We start from the raw sequence: 19,824 nt of genomic DNA on the forward strand, positions 1-19,824 counted from the left end.
ATCGAAGAGGCTAAACCCTAGAAGCTAGCCTATGGTATGATTGTATGTTGTCCTACGGACTAAAACCCTCCGGTTTATATAGACACCGGAATGGGCTAGGGTTACACAAGGTCGGTTACAAAGGAGGAGATACACATATCCGCATTGCCTAGCTTGCCTTCCATGCCAAGTAGAGTACCATCCGGACATGAGACGAAGTCTTCAATCTTGTATCTTCATAGTACAACAGTCCGGCCAAAGGATATAATCCGGCTGTCCGGAGACCCCCTAATCCAGGACTCCCTCAGTGACTATGCATGTTGGTCAGGTATTCTTCCACCCTTCAGGAGAACCAGGTACCATCTCAACGAGTTCTCTGGTAGGAACTATCCTAGGACTGCACAGGGGCTGTTTAATCTCAGACACTCCAGACTTAGAGTAACTGTTGAGAGGGCATTTGGAGCTCTGAAGAATAGGTTTAAGATCCTAGATCATAAGCCATTCCACCCATACTCCACTCAGGTTAAGCTTGTTCTTGCTTGTTGCATTCTGCATAACTAGATTCTCGAGTGGGACTTTGATGAACACGTGCCTGAGGAGGAAGAGGTCGATCCTGACGATGTTGTTAGATCCGGCCATGGTGTGGAGGCATTTGACAATGACGCTTGGAGGAACAAAAGGTTGGAGTGGGGAGAGGCAATGTGGCTTAATAGAGGCCAGTGCATGATTTGAAGAAGAGGAGGAAGAAGAAGAAGAAGCAGTAGCAGCAGCAGAAGCAGAAGAAGAGGAAGATGAAGAGGAAGATCTGGTAGTAGCAACACCGATGAACTATCCCTTATTTAGCCAATGGCTCTTAATAATTTGAACTGTCATTTGACATTAGTTAGGATGAACTGTCATTTGTTTAACTAGCTGGCACTACATGTTCAGATTGTGTGTGGTAAGCTCACCACTAGTTAGAAGTGGTGACAACACCTTATGTAGGTTGCAACCAAACACCATGTCATATGTGCGCCTAATGCAATGCAGGCAACCAAACACCGGGTCAAAAAGGGTTGTCTGGTGCAACTAAGGTATATGCAGGCAACCAAACTATGTGCATCTGGGATGTTTTTGCTTGCATCCCCTCAAACCGGCTTACTAGAGCCAGGCTCACTGGGTCAGACTCGATTGGCAATGTAACCAACACGTCCTTAGGATCCCTGCATTTTTTCTAGGGCCTAAAACCCATGTGGAGACGCTTGCCAGGGAAAATGAGCGCACCATTTTGGACGAGCCGTTCGAAAGGGTGTGACTGCCCCCAACCCCGCCCTTTCCCTGGGAAGAGGTCCCATGCCTTGATGCTCATGGAAAATTCTCCTCTCGTTTCCCTCGTGCAATCCGAACTCTGCTGGCTCACTTTGCCTCCCTCGCTCGATGCCTTCCGTCCCTCTCGTCTTCCCCTTCCCTGTACCACCAAATGAGCATCCCAAGGAAGAGATCTCCCCCGTGGAAGGAAAGGAATCGTAAGTGCTCTTGAAATTTCCCTGACGGGATTTAGTAACTTGGGTGTTCTCCCCCTTGTCACCAAACAAAGTCTTATTGGAACTAAATTCTCCGTGCCTATTTGCACCATCATGTGTTGTGCCACGCTCCGATGGTATTTGTTATGTAGTGTGCTTCGAACATACTTTGTGCAGCTCTGTCACTTAAGGACTTTTCATTTTGGTGAAAAACAAAAATCCATGTTTTTTTTTGCTTTCTGTAAGAAATGAAAAGTAAGTTAGCATGCCCAATCCATATGGGGGCAGTCCCGGAGTTTTTTTCTTTTTTTTCCTGTTTCTGTTAGTGTCTACTCCCATATAGGTGCATTTTGTCTCATAACGCTTGATAATTCTTATGAGTACAAGTCAGACATGACATTGCAAGTCATGCATGCACCTATATTGTTAGAGTTGTGTCGAATATTGTGTACAAGGTAGGTTACAGTTGAACAAGGAGTTGTATTGTGTCTACATAGGATGTGGAGTTATGTCCTAATAGGACACTTGTATCCTAGGCCTCTCATATATAGCGGAGGTAGACACACGATGTAATCTATGCCAACATAATAGCACCGGAACGCGGGGGAAGCCGGCGACATGTGCCGGTGTCCAGGACGACCGGGTGTGGTATTGTGACGGTGTCACGAGGAGGAGCGCCCATAGTCAGGCCCCGGGATGTAGCCATATCGGTGAACCTCGTTAACAAATCTCGGTGTCGTGCTCGTGTGATTGATTGGTCCTTAATAGATCGACGGAGCGTCTCGGATTTATTCTAACAAGTGGTATCATGAGCTAGGTTGTTCGAAAGGTGTTGCTGATTTAGAGGAAACAAGGTTGATGTTGTGATCGTGGTCGCCGGGAAGTCGTGAAGCGGCGTGAGGCGAAAAGTCGGTCAGGATACATCGACTTGGTGGAAAGCGATCTGAAGGCGGACGACGTCAGGCGAGAGCGTTGGAGTTCTTGTCGATCCGATTGGTACCAGATCGATCTGGTTTCGACGAGACGGACGTGTAGGCAGCGGCTCGTCGAAGCGACGCGGACCAAGTCACAGGGAGCCGAAGCCGAGGAGGCTCGTGGGCAGCCTAGGGCGTGGCAGGCTGGCCCAGGTGGGGCTAGCTGGTTGCGTGCTTGATGGGTAAGGCCCTTGTGCAGCCACGAGGTGGAGGCTTTGGGCAAGGCCTGGTGGGGTCTAATGTGCGAGGTGCTGCTGATACACGCGACACAACTAACACGGAAGCTAAGACGTGAGATTTGTTTGAGAAAAAAAGGTGCCAAAGCCATGTGTGTGTACGTGGGCAGTTTTGGATTTGATCTTTTTCTGCCAAGGTGCACGGAGAAGCTACGACAACAAATAGAGACAAGAAAAATTATGCAGGTTGCATGGAAGTTTATTCTGGGTCAGTTTGTTGAGAAGGCTTGAAACACGTGGACAGGCAACGGAGGCGCGCGGACAAGCGCATTGTGAGGATCATGTTTAACAGGGCGTCGAGTAATGCATGGTATGTGTTGGATGACACGATGCAGGGTGGAACATGGTTGCAGTTGAAAGTATTCGGCTGGGTCGAACTGGACAGTCTGACGGATCGACGCATGTCGGTTGGTACAGAAGACGGTGGTGGAATCAGCGACGACGACATAGGGGCGTGATGCTGATGGTGACCGACTTCTGGGTGTGGAAACACGTGGTGCACATGCCCGGGTCTTGTGCGGCTTCGACAAGACTATGACGCGGGATTGATTCAAGGTGGTGTATACACGAAGCTTGAAGTCGATGAGGCGCAGGGGTGGACTGATCATCTACCAATGAGTCATGTTGAAGGTGGAGCTGGATTGAGGGGCTACGGTGTAAGGATCCAGAGAATCGAAGCCTATTCAGCAGGATCGAAAAGCGAGGGACACGTAGTTCGGACTGGAGCCCAGTGGTCTGATGGAAGCGTGAAACTCGTCATCGGTCGGTAATGATCGATGGTACTCTGCAGTGGGGGTTGAGTGGTGTGGGTTTGCGACCCTTGAGACTCAACCGGGACAGCGGAGGCTTGCCGCGATAATAGCGGCGAGGCGTGTGGTATGCACGGGACATGGAGACGGGCCAGGGCTCTGGTGGTCATACATGTGGTGAGACAACTGCGAATTTGACTCGGGATGACTAAAAGCAATGGTGAAATTCTTTCAAGTTTCAGACAGGCGGTCAAGAAAAGAACGGTGATATTGATTTCAGGTAACTCTTATGTGTGACACCCAATATGTGAGTTGTTCAATTTCACGCGGGTCAGTCATCAGTGTGTGATGGCGTTGGACTGGTACTCTGGAAGTTGGGAGCGCAAACTAGAGTAACGTGGAACTTAATTTTGCTCGAATGTTGACAATGGTCAAGAAAAGAAGGGACTACAAATTGCAGGTGGGGTCATATGTAGTCTTTGGAGTAGCAGCAATACTCATGGGATAAGCTCAAGTCCAATGTACATGGAAGTTTGATGCATTGACAAATTCAAGGTGGTGGAGAATATTCGCCAAGGTGGAGTTTGTTAGAGTTGTACCGAATATTGTGTACAGGATAAGTTACAGTTGGACAAAGAGTTGTATTGTGTTTACATAGGATGTGAATTTGTGTCCTAATAGGACACTTGTATCCTAGGCCTCTCATATATAGCGGGGGTAGACACACGATGTAACCTATGCCAACATAATAGTACCGAAACGCGAGGGAAGCCGGCGGCATGTGCCGGTGTCAAGGGCGACCGGGTGCGGTATTGTGACGGTGTCATGGGGAGGAGCGCCCATAGTCAGGCCCCGGAAATGTAGCCATATCGGTGAATCTCGTTAACAAATCTCAGTGTCATGCTCGTGTGATTGCTTGGTCCTTAATAGATCGACGGAGCATCTCGGATTTATTCTAACATATATCTCTTGCCTTACCCTGTGCCATGTTGGAGACGTCTGTTATATACTTTCACCTCATGGAGACAACATTAAATTACAGCACAAGTATTTCCCGACTTGACTAAAGTACACCCACGTGTAATAAGACCTTTAAAAAAAAGACCCAGCAGTTGCTAGTGTTTTCATGTATATGGCACGTAACAGAAAGGGTTGTACAAAGACGACGAAAAATCGACAAAGGAAAGGCAAAAGGCTAAAATAAAAATAACCAGGAAAAAAATAAAGGCCAAACACGGCCACAAGTGCCAGGACAAGACAGTTAACCCCTCACAACAATGTCTCCAAAAGGGTCATGCAGACAAACCGCGCCAGTCACGTGGGATTGCTCCAGAGCGCGCCTGATTGCCACCACGAGTGTAAATTGCACAAAACTACCATATTTATGGCTAGATTAACGGATTGCCACTGTTTTTTGTCAAAAATCACAAAAAACCATTACCTTAGTGGCAGATGAGTAATAAATCACATTGATCCGGAAACAATTCACGTCTAACAGCATAACTGACCGGTTGGCCCCACATGTTAGCTGATTTGACATGTCTATGTGGACAGTATACTGAGGTGGAAGAGCGCCCCACCTGTCAACATCCGGGGTGCGCCAGCTCCGGCATGTCCCATGGTCGTGCACCACTCGAGCAACCCCGCTCACGTCGGGCGCTAGCTCATCACACGAGTTAGACGCTCGCTAGCGGGATCCCGATGGCGAGTTGCGGCTCCTCATGGCTCAGCCACTGCTCGCGCGGTAGGGTGCACCAGGCAAGGAGCCAGGGCAGCCTCCCCGGGTGTGGGTGCAGCGTAGAACGCACTGCGCAGAGCCACTCGTGCAAGACGCCCGCCATGTAAGCGAGGTTGGTCGCCGGCACGTTCTCGACCATCGACAGAATCGGGCTTGGGCTGATGGTTTGATGGCCTGGCAGCTAGCGGCGGCTTCGGATCAGGGGAGCAGTTGGCGTGTGTGCAGATGGTGTGCTCGATGTAATGTGAGAGAGAAACCGTGAGAAGGAGAGAGGGGGAAATGGGTGGGCTGTTGACATGTTGGCCCATGTTCCACCTAAGCGCATTGTACACATCGACATGCCACATAAATCTAACAGGTAGGCCCAAGCCGTCAGTTTTGTGGTTATATGTAGCTCGGTTTCAGATCAGTGCGATTTGCTACTCACTTGCCGCAGAAGTGGTGTGTTTTTTTGTGATTTTTGGTAAAAGCAATGGTAATCTCTTACCCTAAGCACAAGTGTAGTGGTTTTGAGAAATTTACACCATGACATCTCATACCGAAGAGATACTTTGCTGGAAGACATGGTTGTTTCTCGTGCACCAAATTTCCCGGGTTATGAGAATGAGCTTGGATCAATTTGATTCCCTTCTTATGCATTGGCAGCACACTGGCACAGTATAAGCTTGTAAATCTATTGTCTCTCTTATACCCGATCAATACGCCTGACACGTCTACACGTCTGTACAAACACATGCCCATGTCAGCCTTTTGCCACAAGAGAGAGAGAGGAAGTTAGAGTGGAGAGTGACCGGTCGGCGCATGCATGCTTTGTCTCTTCCCACACAATTTTGAATAAGTAAAATTTAAATTTTGATTTGAAATAAGTGTAATTTAAATCAAATGAAAATACAAATTCACTCGCTTCGTAAAACAAATTTTGCTCATTTATAAACAATTTGAAATAATCAGTCCCACATGTTTTAAAATAACTAGTTTCACAGTTTTGAAGTAACAAGTAAACATATTTCGCAGTGAAATTTGTTTCATACGCATGAAAAAAGAATGTACTCATTTATAAAAATTTGGTTTTGCTCGCCCGAAAAACTTATTTCATCTATTCCACAAAACATGTGTCACTCATTTCAATCGTTGAAATTAAAAGATGTTTGAATGTATTCAAGATTGATCTTGGTCTGAAGGTCTTGGCATCTAGAGTTCAAATATAAAAAAAGTTTAAAATGAAATCGTAGTTTAAAAGATATTAATGGATGAAATTGCCAAAGAGAAAATAAAGGACATGAATTAATCTCGGATGTGATGCATCGTCTGTACATGACAATGAGGATAGAGAATGGACCATGCATGCGTCAAGTACTATTTTATTGCTGACATGGGCCATTTCATCTGATATTGATTTGAGTATTAAAAGGTACAAGAGATGGGCTGATATTATACACATCTATACATTGTATGTTGGCCTCCCTATAGCACATATCACTGCGCATTTGAGTGGCAGATGGTCCGCTGGTAACTACTGTATCTAGTAAAAACTGCATGCATAAGGCCACTTTCAATGTATAGGTGCTTAGATAAGGTGCTAAGCATATTAAAAACTTTAGCAACTAATGTCCATAATGCATAGGTGCTTGACTTGTTGGTGCTAAGCTCTTCTCATTTAATGCTTTAACAACTAAACTATTTCATGCATTGATTGGTTTCTTTCATTTAATTGCTTTTTCCTATATTCACGTACTTGGCATTTGTTCTTTCTGGAGTCACCAAACTCACATCTCTCTTTATTACCTTGCCACCTCAGATATTTTGCCTAGATGGCACCCTTAGCACCTGTATAAGGTGGAGCATTGGAAGGGCCTAACTGCCCACCAACCACCTTTCATTAGCGCCACCACTATAAAGCTCACTGCATACATGGCTGCCTCTCGTGTTTGCATGTAGTCTTCTTACCCACCATAGCTTTCTTCACCAATCCTACCCAAGAAGATCAATATCATATACTCCCTCCGTTTCTAAATATATGTTTTTTTAGACATTTTAAATGGACTACAACATACGGATGTATGTAGATATATTTTATAGTATAGATTCATTCATTTTGCTTTGTATGTAGTCACTTGTTCGAATCTCTAGAAAAACTTATATTTATGAACAAAGGGAGTAGTATATATATATATATATATATATATATATATATATATATATATATATATATATATATATATATCCAAACTAGTAGTACCAATATGTTATTACATAAGTGTGTGTTGGGAATGAGAGGTATTCAGAAAGATATCCTTTGGCGATGCTTGCCCACCGGTTGCCTAACTTATCGTGGTATCAGTGTACAGGGGGAACCAAGTGTTTGGAAAGACGTCCTCCGTGCAGGCTAACCTGCTGGTTCGGCCACGTCTTGTATATTTTTGTGTGGATCGCGCACGTCTTGTAGTGAACAGTGAACTAGTGATTCAGATTTTGTTTTCCTGTGTATAGACTGCGGGCGAGAGTCTGTCCATTATCTAGAAAATATTGGTGTGTACGAACAGGAGCAACATGTAAATACTTGTCTTCTCTTTCTCACCCCGCATCAAACCCACCTCTTTCTATCTTTTCATTTTCTCTGCATCACACCCCGTTTTAGGCACATCATTTTCCATATCTCAATTTTCTCTCCAAAGCGAACACGGTTGCACGATGATTTACAACTATGTAGGGAACCAGTGCAAGTATTTCGATAACTAGGCAATTGCCGCGAAGGCACGAGATCTTGCAGATGATCTCACCATGTCAGGTCGGAGGAGGTGCCACATTAGGCGAAGCTCCATGTGGAGCGTTGCTTCTGAGAGAAGCACAAGATCCGGCTGTCAACGTGCCAACTTCTTCAGCGACGTCGAGCATGAAGGGGGGGGGGGGGGGGGGAGGGGGGGGAGGGGGGATGTTTTTACGTTAAAGCACCTGCACACAATTCATAACACCGGTCGGCGTGAGCTCCTCGGCTAAGCGGACATAAACGAGCTGCATTTGGACTTTCAAAGCAAAAAGGTTAGGGAAAGGTGATCAATGTGATGCGTGCATGTACTACATACCATGAGGTTCAATTTTATGGATCTTTATTATGCAGATTTGGTCGGCACATATTCTGACTCAATCTTTATGGATGTCTTTTTTTTCCAGATTTGGGTTAAGCCTGAGGGTCCAGATAAACTATGGCATGTGTTCCATGAACTAAGAACTGTTCATTTGGTTAACATTTCAGAAGACTGTGACTTGACTTGGACAATGTTGATTCTGCTTGGTGCACCTTCCCTCAAGGAGCTATGTATCACGGTAATGTCTTAATTTGTGCTACATATAATCTCCAATCTCTTTTGTTTCCACTACATGCATGGTCACATCATGTGTTAAAGTTAAAATGCAAGCAGTTTCATTTAGAAGCTTAAGCTTTCTAGACCAAACTGTGCTCCCTTTATTAAAATATATAGTGTAATTTTTGTTTTAAAAAGTAAAATATGTCTATGTTTGACCAAGTTTAAGGAAACCATATCAACACCCACCATACGAAAATTGTATCATTAGACTCATTATGTATTTTTATATATTTATTAGTTTAGCATTTTAGATGTTGATAGTTTATTCTAGAAACTTGGCCAAATATAGATATGTTTGACTTTTGAAAACCTAATATGCACTACATTATGGAACGGAGAGAGATATAGTTAAGTATTTAATAGGAAAAGTTGTTTTTATCACCCTATAAAAAATTATCCAATCGAATGCATGTGAGGGATCATTTATGTGAAATGTTTACGGATCTGGAGGGGAGGAAAAAGTACTCTTTTAGCAATGAGAAGAAGGACGAAGGGATTAGAGTTGGACGCAGAATATGCATCTGGATTCAAGCACCACAAGCCGGCCGTGGTCAGGATCTATGGGTTTCAATCAGAAGAGAAGTTCATTAGCTACATTTGGAGTGTCATGGAAGTATCCATGAATCTCGAAGACATATACCCGTATGACAAGAAAGTTTGCAGGAGATGCCACCTCGTGATTCCATAGCTGTCCAGATACCCATGGAAACCAAGGTACAAGATTGCACTTGCAAACAAAATCAAGGGGATGCATTCGCTCGTGAAGGTTCACTTCACGTCGAATTCAGAAGATTGTTAGTGTTGATGTAAGATTCCTATTACACAGGTTGCTCTTTCGCCTTAAAAGCGCAATTTTTATTACACAAGTTGCCCTTTTGATGCATTGCATGGTGGTTGACAGTGGATTTATGCTACATGAGTAACTGTTTAGGGATTGTGACATGGTCGTGATACATTTAGATGCTGCAAATTTGAGCTCTTTTACAATGTTGCGATAATTCTAAGGCATACATCATGGTACTTCTAAAGCATACAATAGAGTACCGGGTAGATCTGTTTATCCTTATAAAAGGGTAAACCCTTCATTTCCCAAAGGGCATCATTTTTTTTACTTTTGCTATGTGATTACCTTTTTGCCCATTGGATGGAGGTATTTCATAATCTTTCGAGTTAGTACTCCATGGTATTTAAATCATGTTCCAGGCAACTCACCCAAAAATATTAAACATTTAAGGAGAGGCGGTTAATATATTTCAAGACTCCTGCTCATGCCTCTGCTCTCCCTGCCTCGCTGCTCCCGATCCTATTCATACACGGCCTCCCTCTTCACTTGTCAAATGTTCCGGATCCAACTGACGGGAACTAACCAAGGACCCAAGGTTTAACACATCAGTGCATCGTGCATCTACTAATCTCAATTCTCAGCTTGTATCATTGTTGAACTTATACATCACATTTTTGTTGTTTAAACTATTTTAGTTGTGTGATTTGTGATACTATGATTCAATGAATAATTCCTATTTTGTATGTGTCCTATAAATTATCATGATGGTGATGCAAGTTATCTTGTATGAGTTCCTATTTGCGATTCAAATTTTCTGTATGACGAACTTATCCAATATAACTAATTGTGAGATTGCAATTCAGCGGCTACAAAGAGAAAAACGCTACTAAACACCATCAAGATTATTTCATTTTTAAGCCGGTTACTTGAAGTTCTGGAGCTGCTTAAATTAATTGTTAATGAGGTTGATGTGTAAGTTACAAATCAGGGTCCAATTGACACTCATGATCGGATATGCCGGACATAGTAAATGTTGCAGAACAAGCGAAAACATGTCAAATTGGGAGCTACCACCGGACAAGCATGATGAAGCTCAACACTTTTATATATCTGAGGGACCATATCTGTCGAGAAGTGTCCCCAAACACTCATAATATTAATTTATCTTTTAATCACTGCCAAATGGGAGACGACTTACTTTGGTATTGCATGATCATATGTGTTGATGTCATCTTATTGGCAATTGTAGAGGTAAATTTAAACACATACAACTTTATCCATGTTTTGGAGCATGTGGCACATATTAGAATATGATAATAGCTATTTTTTCGGTCTAGAAAAAAAGTTATGAACTCGACTTGCCCCCCCCCCTCCTATACCAAAATCCCGGCTCCGCCCCTGGTTGGTTATATTTGGAAATGGTGATATAATTTTTTTGCATCATTAGCTCGTTGAAGAGATCGCTCAAATAAACTTGGACTGATTCTTCATAGTGAAAACCTAGATTCTGACCTTGGTGGTTGGATCCGGTGACGACGGCGCTTGGGGTTCACTCCCTTCCTGAAGGAGTTACTGTTGAAGAAGTTTGTTGTTCATGTGGTGTCAGAAGATGGTTGGAGCGGATATGGTCATTGCCGATCACAGATCTGATGACTTTGTTTTTCTAGGGTGATCGATGCTAAATGAAGTTTAACTCCTCAACAAAAGATTTCTAGGGAGTTAATGAGTTTTTAGGGGAAGGGCCAGAGATACTCTTAATTATACTATAATGCCCTTCCATCTAATAAACTTGGTGCTGTTGGTTTTGATCAATTTAAATTATACTCCGCATTTTACTATTTGTACCTAGGTTTATAGGACATGAGCTTATTTTTAGCTTTTTTATTATTCGACCATCAAAAATGTATTTGAAGGATGTTTCAGAATACAGTACCTCTTATGCCACATAATTGAAGAAATTGGTCAAAATTGAAGACCTAAAATCTCGTGCATGCCCTGTAAACCCAGACAGAGTGAGTAATTTGTTGCATTGAAATGATATCATTTAATTTGTCATAGATCACTCCATCTTAGTTTTTACGGGAATCCAAAGTTTGCTAGTTAATTCCAAAGGCTAAGAGTGACGAGCTATTTTTGATGTACTGGAAACAGGAGCGCGTAAATTCGGGTGAGATACTGTCTTTCTTCCTTTTTTTTTTAGGGAATGCTGTCTTGCTTCCTGGTGGGGGCAAAACTGCTACCGGGCCCAACATAGGGAAGCAATCGGGCCTACAAAAGTTTGGCTACAACTGGGCCTGAGCCCAGTTTTTCTTCCTGTCAACAAATTTTTTGTCCTATCCGCTTAAGTGAATTTGATGGAGAAGCGTCTCACCCTCAACCTCACCTGCCACCATCAATGTGGAGAAACTGATTAGCCAGAGCCATCACTAATCATTCTCCATCAATCTAGCTACTCTAGCGGTCCAGCCAAACGATCACTGTTCCTGATTTATTATTGATGATCGATGCTGAAAGGGAGACACCGCCACTTCCGTGATGTGATGGTACTCCTAAATAAGTACATTAACAACACAACTTTGTTGATACTTGATACTCCCACCATCCATGAATATCGGAATTTGCCTTGGTATCTAGATTGTTGAAGATAACTCGTTTAAGTAATGGCGCCACATAGATGATGCAGATAATATACTTCTCAAAACTGTGATGGAGAATTGAAAAGAAGAAAAAGGGACAAAATTTAGACACTAGGCTATCACTTGACGATAGCTGACGTAGCAACTCTATATAGCCGGTTGTTGGTTATACTAGCTATAACCCTGCTCTAATTCAAGGACAGTATAAAAGTATAAGCTGATACCAATATACGTCAGTCACATAATATCAATACGGGGGATCCCATCTCAGCCGCCGGGGGCTCAACCAATTTGCCTCCCGTCTCGCCGCCATCGGAGGCCACCGCCGGCGAAGCTGGTGCTGGGGCCAAGGACGGTGGCGGTGGGGCGCTCCGCGGGTGAGACTCGGCCTCCATCCATGGCGATATCGTGATGGCTACCTTGGGTGGCAGTGGCGGCGCCTGGTGCGGTTCCCGTCCTGTGCTGTTCCGGAGGAAGCCGTTCTTCGCCGTCCACCGGTGCATGATGGCCGTCACAGCAAGCGCAGGTGCAGGCTCCAGCGATGGTGCACATGGTTCGAGCGCCCTGATTCAGACCAGGTGTCGATCCGGTGACATCAACGGCAGCCCCACTGATCTGTTGATCTAGGGGTTAGTCCATGCTGGCCTGCCTTTGTCCGAGCTCATCTTCGTAAGACAACCCCTGCTGGCCGCCTCCGGTTCCCTCGTCTAGATTGCGGCAGGGTAAATCCGGGGTCCCTTCGATGACAGGCTATGTGTGGTGATCACTTCAGCCTGCGGCAGTGGCCTCGCTGCGGATTATCATCATCAATTGATTTTGTGAGAGTTTTATCTCTAAAAATCCGGTGGTCGATTTCGGCGGGGATATGCAAACTATGAACGATGTCTTGATGCAGAGGGATGGTTGTGTGGCGGTGGCGGTGGCGGTCACATCGCATGTAGCTGCTGGTATCGCGGAAAAGTGGTGGCGACAACACGTCAGTGACTTCGAGGGTGGTGCTACTTGAGCATCCGGTCTCTGAGTTTCGGGGTGAAAGCCTAGGTCTGCCCCGAGTTGGGTATACCTGGCAATGGCGACATTTTTATGTTGTTACCTTGTTGAAGGCATTGTTCGGAATGCTCAGACCGATTCTTCAGGGTGAAAACCTAGATTCTAGCCTTGGTGGTTGGATCCGGTGATGGCGACGCTCAAGTGTCGCTCCCTTCCTGAAGGCATTACTATTGAAGAACCTCGTCGTCCGTGTGGTGTCATGAGATGAATGGTGCAGATACGGTCATTTTTCTAGTTTTCCCATCATGGATATGATCGCTTTGGGGCTTTTTTTTCTTTTTTCATCGTCTATGCATAGCTTTGGTCCTATATGACTTTGCTATTGCTGGCGTGTTTTTGTGTGCGTGAGTTTGTGTTGGCTGTGTGCATCTTTACTATGCAGAGGCCGGGTGTGTGTTCATTGTGTTTGTATTCTCTTGATGCTACATTTTGAGTTAATAAAATCCACTCTTTGTCAAAAAATTCAAGGACAGTAAGCAGGTACAGCTACGTACGTAAGTACCATTCATAAATATAATAATCTAATGGACCACCTAAGAGCTTCTGGGTGACCTACCAAGTACCAAATGCAGTCAATTATATGTACTCAAGTAATACTGCGAAAAGCAAGCCCATGTGACCTACCAAGTACGAAATGCCCGCATGCATACATAGCTCAACTGCTAGTAGTTACTCAGCCATCAGCATCAACCATTCATTCAAAAACTAACTGTAATTAACACAGGGTAATCAAGCAACGTACAAATTCTTATACTAAGCACTAGTGAAAAGTAATTTAGATTCCCTTTACACATTATTTATTGTAGAAAGCACTAGTGAAATGTAATTTAGTTTCCCTTTACAGATTATTTTGGACAGCAGGTTTGATCCACATCTCCCAGTTACACAAAGCAAACCCACTTGCTTATAATTAAATCATGCACAAGACAGAACAAAAGCAAACAACTCGCTCTGTACAAGTAGAACTAGGCGCGGATCAAGCCGTGCACGGCGCCGGCGCCGGCGGCCTTGCCCTTGACGGCGAGGTAGTATGGCAGGAAGGCCCCCCTGCCGACCCCGGCCGCGGCGGGCACGGCCATCGACGGCGTGACCTGCAGGAACATGTAGTTGCCGGCGAAGAGGTCGGCCACGCAGGGCCCGCCCTCCTTGAGCCTAGTCACCACCCGGGCCACTGACGCCCGCACCCTGCCACCCACGGCTGCCGCCCTCCGACGCAGCGCCCGCGCCAGGCTCGAGATCCTCAGCGGCCTTCCGCGCCGGCGCGGCCCGGTGCCCGAGGAAGACCGGCGGCTCCGCCATGTCCTCCTGCTGGCGACGATCGCGGCGGCTGCGTGGCGGTAGTAGTGGTCCTGAGCGGCGGCCACGGCGTAGTGCGCGTCCTCCTGGTCGCTGGCGGGAGGGGGTGGGGGCGGGAGCTTCTTGAGCTTCTCGTACGCGAAGCTGCTCATGGTGAGGTAGGAGGAGGACGGCGGTATGGCGAGACAGACAGAGGGTGGAAGAAGAAGTGAAGAAGCAGAGAGCGTACGTAGCTAATTAAGCTAAGCCGGGGGTGGTGGCTGTGGCCGGTGATGAATGATGGCTCAACCAAACGTGTACTACCACTCTAGTAGTAGTAGCTCGTGATCTGATGTCGCGGGCCTTACACGTCGCCGTGTACGCCATGGCCCATGGGTCCGTGACAACGTCGCATTGCCGACCGAGACCGGGAGCCACCATCAACCATGGCTGGCAAGATCGACGCTACCGGCCTGCCAGTTCTGTGCATGTACGTACCGGACAGGCAGACAGCGAGCGTAGCTACGTGAAACGAACTCGCACATGATCTTTGCGTGAGCCAGCTAAATTCAGCCCGTACTCGAGCGTGAACGTGGTATAGCTCAGTTTACCGGAGTTGCGTGTGCCAGTGCTACGGATCGGCTGTCACGTCGGCTAAGCTCGGTAAAGCAGGGTTGGTGATCGGGACGGCGGCGCGCGGCGGGGCCGGAGTTAAGGAGGGCGCAAATATGGTTGGGGCGATGGAATGGATGGATGGATAGGCAGGGCACTGTTTTTCACAAGGACACCGTTTGTTGGCTGCTGACTCGACCGGACTGCTGCGCGATGCTCGATCGCATTGATGTGCCGCGCCGGTCGCACTGCTGCTCAGTTACTCGCTGCCAGCCGGCCGGCCGGCCGGCCGCCGGTGGCCGGTCGACGGTTGTGCGTTGTTGAGGCATCGTTTCGTCGGTTGGTCTCCACGTGCGTCCAAAGGGGTCGCGGTCGTGCGCACTGTGCGTCCATCGGTGGCGGAAGGACGTCGGACCGGCCCGGCGGAGATGGATTGACGGCGACACCGCAGCTGAAGCGTAGCGCGCGACGAATCCAATCCAATCGGGTTGGGTGGCGGCGCTGGCTGGCCGGGTTCCTGCGCGCTGCAGCATGGGGTGGGTGCACGTCGTGACATGTGGGCCTGGGAGCAGAGTGACCCAATTGCAGAAACTATGACGATTTGCTGGTCCAGAATTCTCCGGAAGGAATATTAATGCAATATAGTCTACCTATACATGTGAAGTGTAGGGAAGATGTGGATTTAATTCGCAAAAATAAATAAATAGATGTAGCATACCAATTGAAAATACTCCCTTCATTTACTTATACAAGGCCATTATGAAGTATACATTTTGCATCTATACAAGGCTACCAACAGTAATCGAGACAAAAATTAATTATGTTTTCTCGTACTAACAACTTGTTTAATACTTGCATGCATGTAGTCATAATGACACTCGGCTATTTCCTACATTCAGTTTTCTTGCATGCATGCAGTGTATTACATTATTACAGTACACGAGAAAGAAAGTTGGATTGCAAAACATATATTAAATATTACCTTGGTACCTGTAATTTGAGTTTGTGGCCTTGCATATAAAAATGGAGGGAGTACAAATGGCTATACGGTACTCCCTCGATTCACAAGTACTAGTATAAGATAACTTTATTTTAGTCGAATGTATATTAGACACGTTTTGGTATGTTTGTTTACTTATTTCAGTCTGTATGTAGTTCATATTAATATTCGAAACATATTTGTGAACAGGGAGAATACATCTTACGGCAAAGCAAGCATCGGTACCAAGGGACCAGTTTGAGAAAGAAAAGGTTACGTTTTGAAACCCCGCACCCGGCGGGCACGAGCTCAATAAACTTGTCATAACCTAATATCACATTGGCTGGTTACTGTAACGGCAAACATATATAGAACACACCAGTCAGTATTAAACGTGAACAATTTACTAGTTAGTTGGGTGTAATTAGAATGGCACTTTTCTCTGTACTTTTTTTATGGGGAATGACCACTTTCATCTTGTACACATAACGATTTTATTAAGAGATTTCTGTCAACATTATGTTTTTTGTTTTCTGTGGTCCCATTATGTATAATTGCTCAATTTTCCTAGACGCTATTGGCAGCAAATGGAAGTTCTTTTTCATACAGTTTAAACTGTAGTATAAGGGTGCGTTTGGTTCAAGGGGTATATTTGAGTGCTTGTGGGTATCCCCAACCAACCGGCTCGGGATAGCCATTTTTGTGTTTTGTTTGGGTGGATGTGAGGAGCCACAAATTTGTTTGGCTGAAAGGACAAAAAGGGGATGAGAGGACTCTTCACTGTTAAGAATCCATGGTTAGTTTCGAATCTGATTCTAACCATGGTTTCGGAGCCCCGTTGCCATCTTGACATCAAATACACACACACTAAGCATTAGCAGCTGATTACAAGCGTTTCAATTCCCAACTAGTTTCTCTACACTTAAGACTCACCACAAAAAGTCAGAGATAAAACAGACAACTCGGCATCATGAGTACCCAGCATAAGCAGGGCATGCACAAGTTGCAATGTTTTAAATAGCGGGTTATGGCATATAGCGGCAACTCTTAAAAACAGCTATACTTGGCTATAGTGGGCTATAGCGGCAAATTATACATGACATCATTTAGCGGTAACATGCTCAAACAGCTATAGCGGAGCTATAGTAAGACTATAGCCGGCTATTTAAAACTATGACAAGTTGCAACACAACGTAGCTTGTCAGTTCGCCGGAGCATATCACAGGCCAGCAGCATCGACTACTACAGCACGCGCGGCCCACGCCAAGGATATGCTCCTCGCAGGCGCACCGGCCGGAGGGAATATCTTCCATCTGCTGGGCAAAAACGGTCGCGCGCGGCACTCGCCTAGATCTGGTGCTGCCGCCATGACCTCTATTCTAGGAGAGAGAAGAAAGGGAGGAGAGGGCACGACAAGGAGGAAGATAAGGAAGCAGAAAGCCAGGCCGTCGTGGCGCCGTGTAGTCACTTCCGTTGCCGCACTTCCGTATTCCATCAGGCTAGTCATAGTGGGAGTAACTTAGGTAGTAACATAGCGTACTCCAAGAAAATTTTGCTTATGTGGCAAGTAATTAATGAGAGATGGTAACATAATATGTTATTGTAACATAGTGCTTCCCGAGACAAGATGAGTCTACAAGTTAATAAATGAAATCATTTATGATACTACTATTATGTTACTTTGCATTATGAAGGTAGTAACTTAGACTAGTGTCATATGTATGACACTAGTCTAAGTTACTCCCCACTATGACCAGCCTTAGCAGCGGCGGCCACCACAGAAGAGAAGTGGGTGGACAGGGGAGAAGCGCGCGGATTGGGTTTGTGGCAGATGAAAGAGCGAGGGGACGCGAAAAACATTTCGCGCTTTGGCTTTCGCGGCCGCGCGCGAGGGATGCCCAGATCCACGACTTTCTCGCGTACGTGCGGGGCCCCATTTTGACGGGATCTCTACTTCTAATGTCTCAATTGGTAGGTCGCGTTCCGGGGTTTATTTTCGTCCCACCTCACCCGGTTTTTTTGGTACTTCCTCCCACCTCCCTCTCACCCGAGACGGTTTATTTTCATACTCCCTCCCACCTCCCAGGTAGTTCCCTCCACGCAAAAAAAATCGAACGAACCATCGTTCGTTCGTTCGCTTCCACCCATTGATCGAAGGAAGTCCCACCTCTCCTCCCCTCGTCCCACCTATTCACCCACCGATTTTTCTCTCCCTTATAACATACAAAACCAAAAAAAAACCCCGTTAAACACCTGTACGTCTCTCTCCCCTTCCCCAAACCCTAGCCGCCACATGTATCGAGGGAGTAGAGGAGGTAGAGGATGCCCACCATCTCCTCGTCCCGTGCCTGCCGTCTCCTCGCCCCATGCCCGGCGGCGGCCTCCCTCCACTCCCATACCGCGACGCACCCCTGACTGCGAACCAACACGTGTGTCACATGGTGAAGAGGAGGATGCACGCCGCCATGTGTACGTCGCCGGCCTCGCTGCACTCCAACGGCCTCCTCCCCAAGCTCCGATCGGTGGCCTCCCTCCACCCCTTGTTGTCACTGTTAGGTCACAGGCAGGAAACTCACGCAATCACGGTGGTGGCGAGAGACGCACTCAGCAGAACGACACAAGGAAGGAGATGATTTTGCGCCGCGTAACTTCCTTGGCTTTTCCTTCTCTATCCTTTATTCAGCGAGAATCAAGATCCTAAAGTTACGCCACAACTCCAGATGAATCGTGCCATCCCACGACTCGGCGTTGTGGCCCAACAATACACACACGACCCGGCTAAACCTAGACTCTCGGGTCAGCCCATAACTAAAGCATGCAGCACGTTACATGTGCCGTGCCAACTACCTGCAACTTAACACAAAAATAGAAAAACAAAACACACCTCAACGTGAACAAGCACGTTTCAGGCTACAAGTTGAAAACACATGCAACGTATACAGTACCCTACAGAACTAGTGCATGGAGCTAAGGACTAATGGAATATTTGAATTAAGCAATGTAACAAGATTAACACCAACAGTCACGGTCCCCTGGCCTTCATCCACCCGCGGAGGACTTGTTAACCTCGGAATCTCTGCCGCCAATCTCAAAGCCGATCTCGCCGCCTTACCCTCCCTCCACGACGAGAACCCACAACCGAGCGACCACCAGCTCTCGCCCCGAGATCGCCAACAACTCCCACTGTCTATTCCACCTGCAGCGCTCGCATCGAAGCCCCACACATCCTGCAGCGCTGATGTGCCGTTCATCCTCCAGCCATCGACGCAGTGGAGTGGATCAACGTGGATGCCATAGTTGGACAGGTACAGTTTGGATCCGGGACTGCGGTTCCTCCATTGCCTTGTGCTGGCAGGTACAGTTTGCCCATTTTTATTCCCGTACTATTTAAGCTGCTGGAAGAAGGATGTTTGGTACAGTAAGTTTCAATTCTAGGATTACAAATCTAAAAATTCAATTCATAAGGATTCCTGTCAAACTCACAAGAACATGCATATAGATAGGAAGCAGCAAATTAGCCCGTACGTGGTCTAACTTGTACATGATGATTTATTGCAGATTCATGTCAAACGCATATCTGGTCTAATGCGTGTAACACATTTGCAGTCTATACAGATAAGAAGTAGCAACTTAGCTAATGTCAGGTACGAGACTGAATATTTATGTTTATTCAAAGTTTATTTACTCTTTCAGAACTGAGACATTGAGACCACAATTGCCGGTACCCATGGTCCTACCATGTTGGACTCGAAATTTGCATTCTCCTGTAGTTCGACAAGGACGTCAGCATATCCACCACCTATCTCAGTGTCCAGGTCACAGCCAAACACTATGAACTTGTACAACTTTATTTAGACTTTTATCTCTTGAGAACTGTGAATTTGTACACGATCATACCCGTATGTATTATTGTTGTGGGTTCACGGAAGTACAGTTATACAGTTG

At 46.0% G+C, this 19,824-nt stretch overlaps 1 protein-coding gene across 1 annotated transcript; it reads right to left on the minus strand.

Moving 5' to 3' along the window:
* Window positions 1-13,699: 13,699 nt before the first annotated feature.
* On the minus strand, window positions 13,700-14,597 carry LOC125549234. Its single transcript, XM_048712696.1, has one exon. The coding sequence runs from the start codon at window positions 14,459-14,461 to the stop codon at window positions 13,979-13,981; it is 483 nt and encodes a 160-aa protein (XP_048568653.1). The 5' UTR covers window positions 14,462-14,597; the 3' UTR covers window positions 13,700-13,978.
* Window positions 14,598-19,824: the final 5,227 nt, after the last annotated feature.

The sequence above is a fragment of the Triticum urartu genome, chromosome 3 (assembly GCF_003073215.2).
Source record: "Triticum urartu cultivar G1812 chromosome 3, Tu2.1, whole genome shotgun sequence".
NCBI classification, from domain to species: Eukaryota; Viridiplantae; Streptophyta; class Magnoliopsida; order Poales; family Poaceae; genus Triticum; species Triticum urartu.